The sequence below is a fragment of the Cololabis saira genome, chromosome 6 (genome assembly GCF_033807715.1).
Source record: "Cololabis saira isolate AMF1-May2022 chromosome 6, fColSai1.1, whole genome shotgun sequence".
NCBI classification, from domain to species: Eukaryota; Metazoa; Chordata; class Actinopteri; order Beloniformes; family Belonidae; genus Cololabis; species Cololabis saira.
Genome location: NC_084592.1, coordinates 6,880,189 through 6,897,399, shown reverse-complemented (window position 1 = coordinate 6,897,399; position 17,211 = coordinate 6,880,189). Strand labels below are relative to the sequence as shown.

General features: G+C 39.3%; 1 protein-coding gene across 1 annotated transcript; it reads left to right on the top strand.

Annotated features, from left to right (window-relative positions):
• Positions 1-5,348: 5,348 nt before the first annotated feature.
• Positions 5,349-12,718, top strand: LOC133445735 (interferon-induced protein 44-like). The gene is made up of 11 exons (XM_061723125.1): positions 5,349-5,412; positions 5,852-5,878; positions 6,399-6,431; positions 6,761-6,793; positions 7,386-7,409; positions 7,652-7,685; positions 8,708-8,909; positions 9,934-10,086; positions 10,195-10,363; positions 11,109-11,209; positions 11,303-12,718. The coding sequence occupies exons 2-11, from the start codon at positions 5,863-5,865 to the stop codon at positions 11,462-11,464; spliced, it is 927 nt and encodes a 308-aa protein (XP_061579109.1). The 5' UTR covers positions 5,349-5,412; positions 5,852-5,862; the 3' UTR covers positions 11,465-12,718.
• Positions 12,719-17,211: the final 4,493 nt, after the last annotated feature.

The following is a 17,211-nucleotide window of genomic DNA, read 5'->3' as shown; positions in this document are numbered from 1 at the left end:
AAATATAGTAATAATGCACATATATATGCCTTTGGTTATTACTTGCATGGTAATCAATCATTAATATGTGTGGAGACAAGGTAAAAAAAAAAAGCTATAGAGAACAAGGTAGTGCCGAAAAACAATATATATCCCCCCTCACAAAAATAGACATATTTTTTCATCAACAAAACAAATTTAAAAAAAATTCAAATAACAAAATAATATATTTGAACCATTTCTCAGACAATAAAATAACAATAACAATAAAATGTAATGTAATGTATAAAAATGTAAAATATGCTTTGTTGATGAGAGAATATGTTTCTCTATTTTTCTTATTTTTGTGAGGGGGGATATATATTGTTTTTCGGCACTACCTTGTTCTCTATAGCTGATATAACATGAATTACTCCTATGTGGGATCAATAAACTTCTTATTTTTGCCGTCTGAGAAAATTAAATATATTATATTTGGTGCCTAACTGTTTCCCAAGTATATTAGTGCGTGTGTGAATGAATAAATGAGACGTAAAACGTAAATTTCTTTGTAGAAAGGTGCTTTATGAAAATAAGTCCATTTACTTGTATTAGTTTGCAGCGCAGTCTTGCCACATCCAATATGGCGGCGACGTCAGTATGCGATGCAATGTGCTGATTGGCTCTCGAGAAACGCTTTGAAACCCGTGCCAAAGATCGCTGATTGGCTCTTAGTATTGGCACGTCAAAACAGTTCCATAATTCACCGTAATTCGTAGTTGTAAAAAAAAGTTTGTAGCTTTTGTAAAAAAGTTTGTAGCTTTTGTAAAAAAGTTTGTAGCTTTGTAAAAAGTTTGTAGCTTTTGTAAAAAGGTTTGTAGCTTTGTATCTACAAGTACAAATATGTTTTGCACACGCACAAAATATTTCTACAAGTACAAATATTTTTTGCAAGTACAAATATTTTTTGCACACGCACAAAATATTTCTACTAAGTACAAAGTTTATTTACAGTTACAAAATATTTATGGCATTAATTTGAGCCCGTAGATTTCGACCATGCATTTTGAGACTTCAGGGCTTTTAATTCAGAGTCCTAAATAAGAGAGTGTGGTGGACTCTTATTGTGAAGAGGCAGGAGAGCAGATACTGTATATAGGAGGGGGTTAAAATGGTGGGGAGAGTTGTCTTGACCGGGTTGAACAGGCGCAAAATAAACAACGGAAATACCTTCCATGTCTCCTGGCTGACTTCCACAATTGGGTGGATCCAGATGGAATCCGCTTTATTTCCTTCCAAAGCTGGAAGTTGGACACAGTCAGAGAAAGTAATGAGGAAGGAGCTGTGTAACTGCAAAGAAGTGATCCTAATCCCGATTTGGTGTGATTTGTTAGGGAACAAGGACATGGTCATTGTCTCTTTGTTTACTTTCCTTATTATAAAGCAGCTCGATTTATTAAATACGTTTTTCTTTTTATTATATATAAACCCAAGACAGTAGATGTCCCAAAATATGTAAAACAGTATGCATTTTAACAATAAAATAAGCATTTAACACAAGACTAAGTATTAATCTGGAGTCCTACCGTTGCTGTGTTGTTGCAGAGAAGAACAGACTGAAGCAGCTGAATAACGGCCAGGGGCTGTTTTATAGAGAAATCTTTTACTTTCACTTTCCATGTGAGACGCTCTCAGCTGCTCTGCTTTGCTGACTTATTTTGCTTTTAATATTCATAAGCTGGGCAGCAAATATGGAGCCAAATCAAGGCTAATTTGAAAATGAAATTGTAATTGAAAAACTAAGACTTGAACCTGAAAATTCAAGTTTGAATTGATTATCAACTTATTATTTTACAAGCTCACTGGCGTCTCCAGTCGGCCGGTGAGCAAATGATGATCAGTCGCTCCTCACACAAAACCTCAGGCACGGCTCTGTCTTCTGGTGTCCACCACCAAAATGTGACAAAAGTCCAACTTGACACTCCAGTTGTCCATAATTCAAACAGTTTTTGACTTGAATTGTAGAAGCTAAGCCAACGCTTTAAGCCACTGAGGTGTATCTTGACGGAAAACCTTTTTGATGTTTAATGAATCTCCACTTAAACTGTCTTTCTGATGCACAATATACATTTATTTGTCACTCACAAAATCTAATTTTTACAAATTACAGACATACACCGGCCCGGTACGGCCTGACATTCCTAACATGCGTGCGGTCAAAAACTTTCCTCCTCTTTCCTCCTGCAAGTCGGAAACACACCTGGTGAGCCATCAAAGCTGGATAGACTAAATAGATTTCAGCGTCACACTGAAACCAATCAGCACCCATTACCTTGTAATCTGCTCTTACAATTACTATGACCGAGAATAACCAATGTGATGGGCATTTTTCAGCCTGTTAAAAACCTACATGGACCTCAAATACAAATTCAATTCAATTTGATTTTATTTATATAGCGTCTATTACAACAGAAGTTGTCTCTGGGGGCTTTCCAGAGACCAATAACATGACCCCTGAGCAATTGTTATATAAAAAATAAAAATTCCCCTAGTGCAGAGGTCACTAACAGGCGTGCCGCGGTCCGGGTCCGGACCCAGACGCCGTCCTCGGCGGACCCAGACCTGTAATCAATAAATTACTGAGGGATTCTACATTTTGACGAGACACTTCTCTTTTAACTAGCGCAGCTTTACTATTCTTTACGGCATTTGTTTAGCAGACCTTACAGACCAAATGGATACGAGTTAAGCCATCCCACATGATGCTGCTCAGCCAAACAAATCCGTGTAATTAGCCTGACTCTATATACAGAGATGACAGGTGCTTAACAGGTGGAAAGGGAAGTTAGCGATAGAGGGAGATGACACGGAGAGAGGAGTGAGCCGGAGACGTGCACCGTACGGCACGGCGTAGGCTACGCGTCGATTTAACGTGGAACCAGAATTCAGGCTTAAGAAGAGAAAAGTGGTCAGTGAAAATAAAGCTTTCAACCCGGAATGGACAGATTCATCCTTGTTCAGTCTTCCCACTGGGACACAAAACCAGTGTGTCTCATACGTTCAGATACTGTGGCGCTCATTAAAAATGCTAATGTGAAACGCCACTGAGACCAAACACAAAGTTTTTTCATACAACATATCCACTCAAGTCTGAACTAACGTCACAGAAAATAAGCTGACCATCTTAAAACATCCTGCCCATGTTTGGGTCCACATACAGCTGTGAGGGCAGCTTTTGCCACAATGAACATAATTAAAACTAAATATCGTTCCAGGCTCACCAATGAGCCCCTTCTCATGTGTATGAGAACCTGACTCCATCCAGCCCAGATTTAAAGTCCTGACAGGAGAAATTGGAGCTCAGTTCTCTCACTGAACGACAGAAAGTGCGGACAAGAAGCCAAACAGCTATCATCACTGTAACTGCCTCAGAAATCACAAATTACTGAGTTGGGATAATCTTACCAAATTCACTGATGCTTGTCTTGTCTATAAGATACTGCACAACTTAGCTCCTCCCCCCTTAGTGCTTTTGTTAAGCAGAAAACAACTGACAATAGTCGTACTAGGTCTGCAGCAAGAGGGGACTGCATAATACCTAGGAGGAGAACTGCTTTTGGACAGTCAGCTTTTTCAGTAAGAGCATTTCATACATGGAACAGTCTGCCAACATCTATCAGAAACAATGACACATATCATTCATTTAAAATTGAGATAAAATCATGGTTAAAAGACAATCAAGTGTGTGACCATACTCTGTGACCTGTTCAAATAACATGAAGCATGTTTTATTTGTTTAATGTTTTACGTATTTATTGTTTTTATTATTAAGTGTTTTATGTGCTCTTCTGTGTTCTTATGTGCCCTGATGAAGTGCACAGTGTAGTTGCCATTACACCTGCCCAGGGACTGCGGTTGAAAATTAGCCAGGATGGCTAAACTGGCACATTTACAAATATGTTTATTGATGTGCATTGTCCCTGCAATCTTAAACTGAATAAATAAAATAAGATTATAAGAGGGAAAGAAAGAGAAACTGTAAAACTGATTGTTAAGATGAGTTTATATTCTTTTATTATAAAAATGTGTTGAGACAGTTAACAAAGAAAAAGGGAAATTCAAACTGCTGGTAGATTTTATTTTTCAAATGCTATTTTTATTTTTATTTTCTCTATTTTATTTTTTATTGCAGTCCTTTAACCTAATAAGCGAAAAAGATGTGTAATTAAAGTACTTCAAAGTTAAGTAACAAATATTTTGTATATATATATATAACTCCCATTTAGGAGGGAAGAAACCTTGAGCAGGAACAGGCTCATAGGGCGGGACTTTCCTGCCGAAGGCCAGACTGGGGTGGTCGGGGGGCCGGACGTCAGCAGCAGACCAGAGGGGGGGGAGGGGACTGCAGGTCAGCACGGCAGCTCCTGAAACTCCGGCCTGCAAACATGCACAAAAGAGAAAAAAGGGGGACAGCACAAGAAACTACGAGAATAATGGACACAAATGATGGCTATGAGAAAGTTATAGTAAATAAAAGAATGGATGAAGAGAAGAAAAAAAGGAAAGAGGAGAAGAGAAGAAGGATGAAGGCACCGCCCAGTGGATCATGTCCCCCTGCAGCATAGGCCTATAGCAGCATATCTACCATGAAGCTATATTTGAGACTAACTATTATAGTCTTGTTCTATAGCTGCAACTATGACTACTGACTCTAACACACTAGAGTTTACACTAACTATAGATTTACTAACACCAGCTAGAGGTTTACTAAACACTAACTATAGGCTTTACTAAACAGAAAGGGGTTTAAGTTTGGTTGTAAAGGTGGAGGTGTTGTCAACCTCCTTAGAACCACCTCAGACGGAACCAGAGACGACCCCAAACCAATCAGAACCGCCCTTAACACATCCAGTACCAGCCCAAACACAAACAGCAATAGGGGTGAATTTGCAGTCGGGCATGCCCATATCAAAATGTCCTGAAAGTTTCTAGTTTTTGAGTGTTATTGTATTATTTCAGTCTTACTCAGATGTTGCTGTCACTTAGTCCTTAAAACGTGTTTATAAAGATGTATTCAACACTTTTTTACACAATAGTTATAGAATCCTTATTAAATGATTTTGTATTGACTACACCATTTTCTGATGGATGGACAGGATTATAGCCCTGGGGGAAGAAGATGTGTATATGACACATGTGTATTTTTTTTTTTTTTTTCAAAAGTCTATGTAACCCCTGTACTGGAACTGTAAATACATATTTATACTGAAAGAGGTTTTCAAGAATTCAAGTTGTGAAATTCACGAGTCTCTTAGCAAGCCCATTGCTGGACAACAGGTCACTTGGTTCATGACAGTGAAAGTGAAAGTATAAAATGCTTTATAAATGGACACACTGCTATTTGCTGCACCACACCTTCAGTTTCTTCCCAGCTGCAGGACATTTGTACTAAAGGTAGGATTCAACTTTTTTTTTTTAAAATGTACCAGTTTTTCTTCTTTCCACTGTTTTAACTTATCTTTAGTTGGTATTTTCAGCGGGAGACTCAGCTCATGTGCATGATTAATAAAAGGCTTTAAAGCTTGTTGGGTTTGCTTTTGTTTGCTCTAACACCAGTTCGGATCATTTACAGTTTTAGAAAATAAATGTGTCCATAATGTGAAAAGAGGACGAAGAGAAATAACTAAGACGACTTCAGTGACTGCTTGTGTTTTCTTTCTTCTCTTTCTTTCTTTCTTTCTTTCTTTCTCTTTCTTTCTTTCTTTCTTTCTTTCTTTCTTTCTTCTTCTTTCTTTCTTTCTTTCTTTCTTCTTTCTTTCTTTCTTTCTTTCTTTCTTTCTTTCTTTCTTTCTTTCTTTCTTTCTTTCTTTCTTTCTCTCTCTTACATATCCAGTTGTTGCAGCTATGGACCTTTCAAAACGTAAGTAAAATAAATGCGACCATGTATTTAAGATGTGTGTGCCAACAGTTTCACTGATATTCTTGTAATTTTTCCCTCCCAAATACAGTTAAATACTGCATGTTTTTCAAAATAAATAGAAAAACCGTTTATTAGGAATTATCTGACTAAATCTTTGCATTTCTAAGCAGCAGCACCGGTCCCTAGTCCTCCCCCACATAAGTAGAGAGCTTTGCTTCTCCCTCCCTCCCTCCCCTCACTCCAGTGCTCCAAGAAAACATGACCCACCCTTAACTCTCTGAAGCTCCTTCCTCTCCTCCTCCCCCTTTGCATGCGCACGAGCATGAACCCCCCTCCTGTTGATCCAAATTTGGCATGGTTAATAAATGGAAAATCGTTTTTTTAGGAAATATATGACTAAATCTTTCTTTCTTTCTTTCTTTCTTTCTTTCTTCTTTCTTTCTTTCTTTCTTTCTTTCTTTCTTCTTCTTTCTTTCTTCTTCTTTCTTTCTTTCTTTCTTTCTGTCCCTTACATATCCAGTTGGTGCAGCAGTGGGAAATACCCTTTCAAAACGTAAGTAAAATTAATAGACCATGTATTTCAGATGCGTGTGCCAACAGTTTCACTGCTATTCTTGTTATTTTTCCCTCCCAAATACAGTTAAATACTGCATGTTTTTTCAAAATAAATGGAAAATCGTTTTTTAGGAATTATATGATTAAGTCTTTCTTTCTTTCTTTCTTTCTTTCTTTCTTTCTTTCTTTCTTTCTTTCTTTCTTTCTTTCTTTCTTTCTTTCTTTCTTTCTTCTTTCTTTCTTTCTTTCTTTCTTTCTTTCTTTCTTTCTTTCTTTCTTTCTTTCTTTCTTTCTTTCTTTCTTTCTTTCTGTCCCTTACATATCCAGTTGGTGCAGCTCTGGGAGATACCCCTTCAAAACGTAAGTAAAATGAATATGACCATGTATTTAAGATGTGTGTGCCAACAGTTTCACTGGTATTGTTGTAATTTTCCCCTCCCAAATACAGTTAAATACTGCATGTTTTTTTTTAAATAAATGGAAAACCGTTTTTTAGGAATTATCTGACTAAATCTTTGCATTTCTAAGCAGCAGCACCGGTCCCTAGTCCTCCCCCACATAAGTAGAGAGCTCGCTTCTCCCTCCCTCCCTCACTCCAATGCTCCAGGAAAACATGCCGCACCCTTAACTCTCTGAAGCTCCTTCCTCTCCTCCTCCCCCGTTGCTTGTGCACGAGCATGAACCCGCCTCCTGTTGATCCATATTTGGTATGGTTTTTGGCCAATGCTGCTCTGCTCTGCTGACTTAATTTGATTTAATATTTATAAGGTGGGCACCAATGGCTTGTTGAGGAGATGTTAAGCAAATGTGACAAAATTGTTATTGAAATTGTGTAGAATTTTAACCCAAATTCAAATTTTGAGTACTCATAAGATACTTTATAGTAAAACTAAACAGCATAGTTTGATATTTTATATCCTACCTAAAAGTCTTACATCTGTCTTGTGTTTAGGTCCGTCCCCACCACCTTCCCCACGTAAGTGATAAACATCTCGGTCCATGCAGTACACACACACACACACACACACACACACACACACACACACACACACACACACACACACACACACACACACACACACACACACACACACACACACACACACACACACACACACACACACACACACACACACACACACACACACACAAACTGAGTGTGTACTGTCGCATGACTTTAATATTTTGAATTAACTGAATTAATTGCTCCTTTGTCAGTATTGAGAGTTCCTTGGAGACAAATATCGTGGGGGTGAGTACATCTCTATTTTTATACACTTGCACGGTGACAGTAGCTAATATTGCTTGTCTTTTTATGTTTATTTCTAAAAAAAAACAAATAAAAAAAGAGCCATATTTTCAGCTCCAGCAGTGTGGCTCACTGGCTGGCCCTGCCGTCATGTTTCACTGAAATATCCCATAGTTGTAAAACTGACAGAAACCATGGAGTGAGAACTCTTGGATGGATCTGTTGTAGTGCACAAAGGAAAAAACAACACGCCTCTGACGCACAAGCAGACACTTTGAGACAGGATGTGTTACGCCCCTGTAAGGGGAAACAGAAAGAAAATGAAGCGAGAGACGCTGTTGGCTTCAGGTTCAGACTGTAATGAACAGGCAACACGCAACCCCTACAGGCCAAACCCGGAACACAAGAGCAATCAAGAAGAAACATTTCTCAAAATAGTAGACTACAGGTTTTTCTGGACAAAAAAACAACTACGCAACAACAATGCATCTGGAGAAATAAAGAAAAACTTCAAAATATTATTTCAAAATGCCTCCCTACAATATGGAATATGAAATAAAACACAAGAGTGCATCCCAACTGTTTAAACTGCAAGTTCTTCTCTCTCTTTCCAAAACATATTTCCATATCCATTACAGATGCAGCAGGTAATGATGATGACTTACCTTCAGGACTTTTTTAAAAACTGATGGAATACCTTATAGAAGTATGAGAAGCTAGTAAGCATTGCTACGACTATCCTTAAAAAATGCAAAATACACAAAAATATATATTTTTAAATATTATCACATACCCTTATTATTATTTGAATCCTTATTTAAGTTAAAACACATATTTCTGGACTGTGAGAGGAAGCCAGGGTACCTGGATAAAACCCACACATTGATGGGGAGAACATGCAAACTAAACAGAAATATTCCTGTCAGGCCTCAAAAAGCAGGAACCCTCTTCCTCAGAGGCATCAGTGAGACCCATGTTCAAAACTGTTTTATTAAATGATATTCTTTGTTTCTGCATGTCAACAGAGACAATGAGAAAGATCTGAAGTACGTGAAGGACTATCAACCACAAAATTATGAAATCAGTCATCTCAGAATTTTGCTGTACGGACCAGTTGGTGCTGGAAAGTCCAGCTTCATCAACTCTGTACACAGTGTTGTCAGAGAGAGACCAGCCATCCCAGCATCAGCCAGCGGTACCAGCTCTGACAAAAGTCACACAAAGATGGTTTGTTTCACCATTTGAAATAAATATGCCTTCTGATCTGGATATTTTCACCATACCTGTATAGCTAATTTACCTAATTTAAACTAGAAACTACAACAGTACTTTTATATACTGTCATGCACCCTAAACAGCATTATTGTTTGAAGATAGACTGGATTTTTGGAGCTGCTCTGATGTGCACAGCCAGGACTTTTTTTGGCAAAATAATTTACATAATTTACTGTCTGATTAAGACAATATGATACCTTTATGCAAAACTCAGAAGCCTTTCATCTCTTTTGATCCTACGTTTCATTATGTAAAAGCATGTTCAAAATAATTTGATCTCACTGAGTTGTTACAACCACAGATGAACGACATCTAATTTGTTTTCACTGTGGCATAATTTTGTTCAATAAAAAATGAAGACAAAAAGGAAGATAAAAAAGAGGTTAGAAATATTTAATATCTACATTATTCAATGGGGATGCGTCAACATTTTTGGGAATTAGATTCCCAAACATCTTCCTAATAACTCTAAAATGCTTTTATTTACATTTTATGACTGTTATCGTGTGTAGAAGAAATTATATAAAATGAGTTCCAAAATATTATTTATTATGTATAATGTATTTAACTGGCAGAGTATTTGCCTCCAGCAATACTGTTAATGTGCAATCAGTGTCATAGATTATAATAGTCTTGGAAAATCCTGCATAATAAAATGTTTATGATGAGTTAAAGGGCCACTGTCCAGCACGACTACTTGGTGTAGGGTGGGGGTTTTTTTTGTATGTTTTGTCACACTGGGATGAAGGATGTGATCTGCTCCAGCACCTTAGACACAGAAGTGAGGAGGTTGTCACACATTTTATCTCTAATGAAAACAATCTTATTTAGCAAAATATATTTTCTGTATGAGTCGATTTATTATTCGGTGTGTTATCTGAATAAACATGTTGTTGACAACCTTAAGCAGTGCTAAAAGAAGTTTGTGGTGGTTACATCATACGTTGATTTTCTAAATTTCTGGTTGATCTTACAGTATGAAACCCATAAAATCCAGAAGGAAGGAAGAGGAAACTTCTACCCCTTTGTGTTCAATGACTTCATGGGTTTGGAAGAAGGGGCTGCAAACGGAGTTAATACATATGACATCAAACTGGCTCTGGAGGGACGTGTGAAAGAGGGTTATAAGGTTGTTACATACGTCCTTCATTTACTTTGTTTGATGAAGAATAATATGCTCTTATACAGTAGAAACCTGTTTAATTTTCCAGACTTCTGTACTTTTCAATTTCTGCAGTTCAATCCTTTATCTCCCCTGTCCTATGACGATCCTGGCTACAACTCCTCACCATCGCCGGATGACAGAGTCCATGTTCTGGTTTGTGTTTGTTCTGCCAATGCCAGTGAAGTGAAATCCTCCATTTTAGAAAAAATGAAGGCGATCCGAGAAGCAGCCACTGAGTTGGGTAAGAAAACATAAGACAGTAGAGGGGATCGGAGAGAGATGAACTCTGTACCCGTTTTAAAATAGGTTCAGGAAAATTGTAATATTTTTGTTTTCCAAGCAAAATATTGTATTATGGTGAAAAAAACTATGCTGAATACCATTACTTACATATGCATTATGTAAAGTGTGAAGATGTTGTGTCACAAAGGTTTGCAGCTGCTTAAAGGTTTTAGTCCTGTCTTTAAAAAAATTGTGTTGCACTTGATTGATAACAAGTAAAGTGTTAAAATCAGCTCCCACAGATTGAGTCTTTTTTCAGGTTTATGATGACATGCTACATGAGTTTTATAATTAATTATAAATAAATAAAAATGTAAGACTTTTTTTCCAATCCTGGAAGACCGTTAAGATTACAGCAAATAGATCCTAAATAATATTTGTTATCTTAAAGAAAAGTTAAGAAAAACAGAACAGTGTATACATGAGATGTCTAAAACAAACTCCTAACAAACAGAAAAACCTTCATTGAACATTTATTTTGAAATATATCTAAAGAAGGTACCATATACACACTTTTGCAGAATTAATTTTCGGCCTCAAATGGCTTGCAAAACTTGATATCAGACATTTTCATAATTACATTGTAAATATGTATAATTAAATATACATTATTTATACTTCTGTCTAGTCTGAAAGCATGGTAATGCTCATGTTGAGCAAGTATTCATGCTAAAATAGACAAAAATACACCTCCTTATCTGCAGGTATTCCTCAACTGGCTGTTTTCACCCACATTGATAAGGCGTCTGGTGAAACTGAAGAGAGCCTGAGGAACGTCTACAGGAGCAAATATCTGAAGAAAAAGGTGAATTTCAGCTGGAGTCTTTTATAATGTGAGGTCAGACCCACAGAGGTAAACATTGAAGTTACAATAAAATGTTTTTCATTTTAATTTTAGATGTCAGACTTCAGCTCCAAACTGGGGATTCCAATGAACTGCATTCTCCCTGTGAAGAACTACAGTCATGAAATCAGCTCAGATGAGGATGTCAACACTCTGATCCTGAATGCGCTGAAACTGATGATTTACTTTGGCAATGACTTCATTAACAAACTATAAAGAGGCAGCGTGTTTTTTTGACGAGTGTCACTGCATGAATTATGGCTTTGCTTACCTACTCTGTCATAAGGAATCTATCAAACCAGCAACACCCACCAGTGTCCCATCAAATATTTAAAATCAGTGTGGGATACAGTCCTGGCTGCATGACATACACCTCTTCTTGTCACATTTAAGTCTCTTCATAATTATAACATTTTATATGTAAATATTAGCTCATTAGCTCCTCGACAGCTTTAAACACAGTATTTTTTTTTTTAAAGTTAAGCAACATTTTTATACACTCAATACATCCACTCTACAACTTCTTATCTTATATTAAAATTATAAACACAAAGATGTTGTTTTTGTCCTTTTTACTTTACAGTCATGTCTTGGCAGGTGCTATTCAGTGTTTAACATTGTGCACTAACACAATCTTGGTATGTTTCCATGAACAAAGGAGACTTTTGCTGTGATTATATTCAGCCTTGATCTTATACCAGCTATATTATCACGGTGGTGTTAATCTTTATTATTGAATTGACCAAATACACAATAAAACCTGCCTACTAAAAATCAGTTGTCCATGATATATTCACCCTTTACTTGCTGAAAATGACACACGCTCTGGTATCAATCTGACCCTGAATTCCAATCTCCGCCCTAAACCCGCAAGCCCTGAACCTTCACAGACTTAAGTGACGTCAGCTGGAAGTGATCAAGTGTGAGAGGGTGTGAGGGCTCCAAATGGTAGAAATAAGAATGGGACCGCACTTAGCAGAAACCGGAAACACGTCAGATCAAAATGTTACGTACCGGTATTATAAGTTTGGGAATGATCATCCTACGGATGTTTGAAAAACAAAGTGGTAGCCTATATAAAGGAGCATAAAATTCAACAAAGGACACAATTTAAATATGCGCACAGTACAATATGTGTTTCCTTGTTAATGTAGTGTCTTTTGTTCAATCTACCCATACCAGCTCATCCAGTATGCCAGGCTCAATCGCCGAGTAATTTCATTTTCGTAAGAGCGTGTAAACTGATGGTATCCTGAGTTAAATATTCCAGCTGTGTTATGACCATCTAATATTACTTTCCATTTTGAGCATGATGTCATTTCATTTTTGTAAGAGAGCATATATATCGATGGTAACCTGAGGCTGAGCTAAATATTTCAGTTATATTATTAGTATTTACTGCAACGTTTTTGTTCAACTTGCTGAAATTGTTTAAATTTTGTGGTCATAAATAAATGAATAATCAAATTACTGCCTGACTTGTTTGTGTTGGATCTAAAACTATCTTGCTAGTATTTACATGTATGCATTTCCTTTAACAGAGGGAATCTTAATTCAAACACTGTACTCAAATTAAAGAAAAGCAAGTCTTGTTTATTCAACACCTGGTCAACTGAGAATTGGTCTAATATAAAATGAAAACAAAAGAAATTGAACCTCAAATTATGAATAGAAAAATGATGAAGAAAACTACATTTTGTCCATCATCTTCCCAAAAATGTGAATTAACTTAGATAACTGGTCATCTCTATTCTTTTCCCTCTCCTCCTCCTTTTCATCCAGCTCCCTCAGCCTCTTTTCATGTCTTTAGTCTTGAAGAAAGTCCAAAACTTCATTTGTCCTTTTTTTGGTGTTCTTCCCTCCGTTTGTTGATCGCTCCGTGTTTGTAATGGAAATAATAGGGCCGTTGAAAAATCATCACGGGACACCAGTTTCTGAATTTAAATCACCAGTGGGCAATGTATTTATACTTACAGGTGAACTTCTTTCGTCTCGCAGTCGCACATGGTTCCTTTTCCTCCGCCCCCTGTTTTGTTTACATTCTCCATGGTCCTTTTATGTCACAACGCAATGAACTGTGGATAATTCCCTTTCCAAAAGTCTGCGGAGATGCGGACTTACGGTAAGTGAGCAGTAAGGGCTCAAAATGTCTGCTGGGAGCCCTCGCACACTTAACGACTTTAGGGGACAGCCCTGGGGCCTCATTTATAAAAGAGTGTGTAGGATTCATACTAAAAGTGCACGTAAATCCAAAAGCCGAAAATAGCAGGCGCAAAAAAAAAATCCGGATTTATAAAACCGTGTGCACGCACACCTGCACGCAATGTTCGCTTTATCAATCACAGTCCAGCTGGAAGGTTGTGCAGGTGAATTCGCCTCATATCCCGCCCTCTACACGCCCACTTTTTACCATAAATGGGCAATGCAAAGTAGTATTTGCATATGAATGAGCCTGCTGAGCATGCGCAGCGGCTTCCTGCAGCCTGTTTGGGCGTCAGGATGAATGAGACGTGTCGAGCCACCGTGCCACTGAATTTCATGGAGACTGAGATCGAGATGTTGTGGACGAGGTGGAGGCCAGAAAAACCACATTATTTGGTGGTCACAGTAAAAGTAGAAAAAGTATATAAATAGTATAAAATAAAGCAAGTGAGTGGCAGCACGCCGTTGCTGCGCTAAACGCTGTGAGTGCCACGGCACAATTTCCACTGGGGACAGGGGGGACATGTCCCCCTCACTTTTCAAAATCATGTTTTTGTCCCCCCCACTTTTTACAGTTTAAAAACTAACGGTAGGCTCAGCCTGTAATTGCAAATCATCAACACACTCTGTGCGAAGGCGATGCGAAGACGGCCCGGCAGCCCCGCTCCCCCTCCTCCCCTCCCGTCTCCCCTCAGTGCTGCTCAAGGCTGATTTATGGTTCCACGTCACACCAACGCAGAGCCTAACCCCCCGTTCACACTGAAAGCGTCACGGGCGTCATAGGCGTCTGGCTGCCATTCATTGTCTATGAAAAACGGGCGTCCAGAGGCGGCGGGGGCAGCGGGACCGGCGGGAGCGGCAGGAGCGTCGGGCGGAGGGCGCGGCGCGTCAATTTGAAAGTTGAAAAATCTGAACTTTATGTAAATGAGCAGCGGCGACGCCGAGGCGTCGTCCAATCACAGACCGGGATTCCCGAAGCGAGAACTCTCAATGCAGATTGTACTTGCATGTTCACACAAACGTACACTCATTCACATGCGTACAGGAGCAGAGCTGTGCACTAACAAACTTATTTTATCAGGAATTAATATATTTCATCCAGCAAAATGACATTTTTGCTGGTTTGACTGCCGTTTTTACCTGAACTGCTCATGTGAAACACATAACTGATGGTTGAGGAACTGGATCGTCCCAACGATTTTAATTGCTACATTGATCCAACGAAAAATAATAAAACCCGTGCTTATTAATCACAAAACACAGGTTAAACATCATGACCAAATCCGCTGGGACCCGGTGTGTCAGTGATCACCGCACAGACTGCAGCTTCGCCTGATTTATGGTTCCGCGTTAAATCGACGGCGTAGGGACGCGGTGCGGTGTGCGTCGCCGCGTACCCTACGCCGTAGGATCTGCGTTGGTGTGACGCGGACCATAAATAAGCCTAGGCGGATTTATGGTTCACCGGGAGTGGGATCTGGCGGTTGATGTTGAATCCACGGACCAAACTTGTTAAAGGAGCATCAAACTCACTCTTATCTACGCGGAAATAACGCTAAAACATAAAGAAGGCGTCCCAAAGTGTGATCTATGGTGAAATAGGAAACTGAAGATCAGAGGTGGAAAAAGTACAAAAATATTGTACTTAAGTAAAAGTACAAATTTTCTGCTTGAAAATTACTTAAGTAAAAGTAAAAAGTACCCATTAAGAAAATTACTTAAGTAAAAGTATAAAAGTACCTCAAATTAAATATAATAAAGTACCAAAAGTACATGGTGTAAAATGTACTTAAGTACAAAAGTAAAAAGTAAAAAGTACAAAGTACAAAGTACAAAATTCAAAGTACAAAATTATTTTCAAAAGGATTGCAAAGAAATGAAGAATCCAAGAATTTGCTTACAACTCTAAATAATGGTGATATTATTCTGACCCCTTTAGCGTTTGTTTCCATTACCCCATTTTAACAAATAAAGTTTGATTTGACTGGTCATTTTTTACAAGCTGCTACAGCGTTGTCTGCTTTTGACGAGATGGGGGGGCGGAGCGGAGCGCTGCGCTGCGCTCTTTAGGCTGATTTATGGTTCCGCGTCAACGCAGAGCCTACGGCGTAGGGTACGCTTCGCCGCGTACCCTACGCCGTACATTACGGCGTAGCTCTGCGTCGATTTAACGCGGAACCATAATTCAGGCTTCAGTCCTCATCGGTACTCAACGCGACGGCGGTTCCTCCGGCCTTCCGGCCCGCCTCTGCGGGGCAACTCTCCCGGGAGATGCGGCTCCTTCTCGGTATATTCACGCGCCCCCCTTCCTTTCCTTCCGCCTTCCGCGTTAAATCGACGCACGCCGTAGACTACGGCGTAGGGTGTGCGTCGCCGCGTACCGCCGTAGCTCTGCGCCGGTGTAACGCGGAACCATAAATCAGCCCCCGCTGTATTTTCATTTAATGTAAGACTTTAATTTGTAGCGAGTAACGACGTGTCCAATTTTAAATATAGCGGATTAAAAGTACGATTTTTTCCTTGAAAATGTAACGAAGTAAAAGTAAAAGTACAGAAAAATGAAAGTATCAATAAAAGTACAAATTCTCAAAAATCTTACTTAAGTACAATAACGAAGTACTTGTAATTCGTTACTTTACACCACTGCTGAAGATATGTAGGCTACGCTATATGTGTAGGCTGTTCCCACTGTTCCCTTCAGTTCTGCAGCGCAGCTTGCAACCCCGCCCCGCTGCATGCACTGACGCTTTCAGTGTGACTGCACCAAGCGGCGAGATGCTGGCGTCGGGACGCCCGTGACTCTTTCAGTGTGAACGCAGGGTAGGTGCGCGTGGCCGCGTACCCTACGGCGTAGGCTCTGCGTCGTTTTAACGTGGAACCATAATTTAGGTTTACGCCCATGCGTAAAGGTTTCACGTGTGCGTAAAACTCATAAAAAAATCTGTGTCCCTTTAGGAGCTCCGTAGAACCCCTAAACACTCCACGGAGCCCCTAATTTGTTCTGTCCTCAGTCACTCTACGGTTGGAAGAGGTGGGTGACGAGGAGGTTCCCGGCATGTCCTGCACCGCGGCTGCAGCAGCAGCGCCAGAACGTCCTGACTGACGCTTCACACACAGAGGTCTTGGCGTCGGAGGCAGAATAATGTCATACAGTCCTCGATCTGTGCCTGTGGGCAGAATAATCCCTGAACCTTCAGGTCCTTAGTGGGCCCAGCCGAGTCCACCGACCCCCAACTCTGAGACTGCGGTGGCGGGAAGTCTCCTCCTGGCCCCCCAGCGATCAGGTCAATGCTGTTTCATTTATGGTGGTAGCTGGCAAGCTATCCTCTAATTTTGTCATTTTTGCTTTAAGGCCATCCTGGCTCTTTTTTTCTTTTGTGCAACACTTTTTTGTGTGGGTTTACTATACATGATGCTATGCCTTTTTTGTTGATGATAATAATAATAATAATAATAATAATAATAATAATGGATTACATTTATATTGCGCTTTTCTTGCACACTCAAAGCGCTAGTCAGTGTATTAAAAAAAAAAGAAAAAAAAAGGGCACCCACCTGCTAACAAGACAGTTATCTGTGTCAAATTTACAAGAGGAGGTTAAACTAATGTTTGCTCTAAGCATTTGTGTGTACGTGGGTCAGTCGTGAATGCAAACTTAGTGAATAAGCAATATGTGCACTAACGGTTGATTTTATTTACGGGGAACGGGTTCAAGTTGATAGGCCCATGATGGCGTCTGGGCCAGGGTGCAGCTGCACCT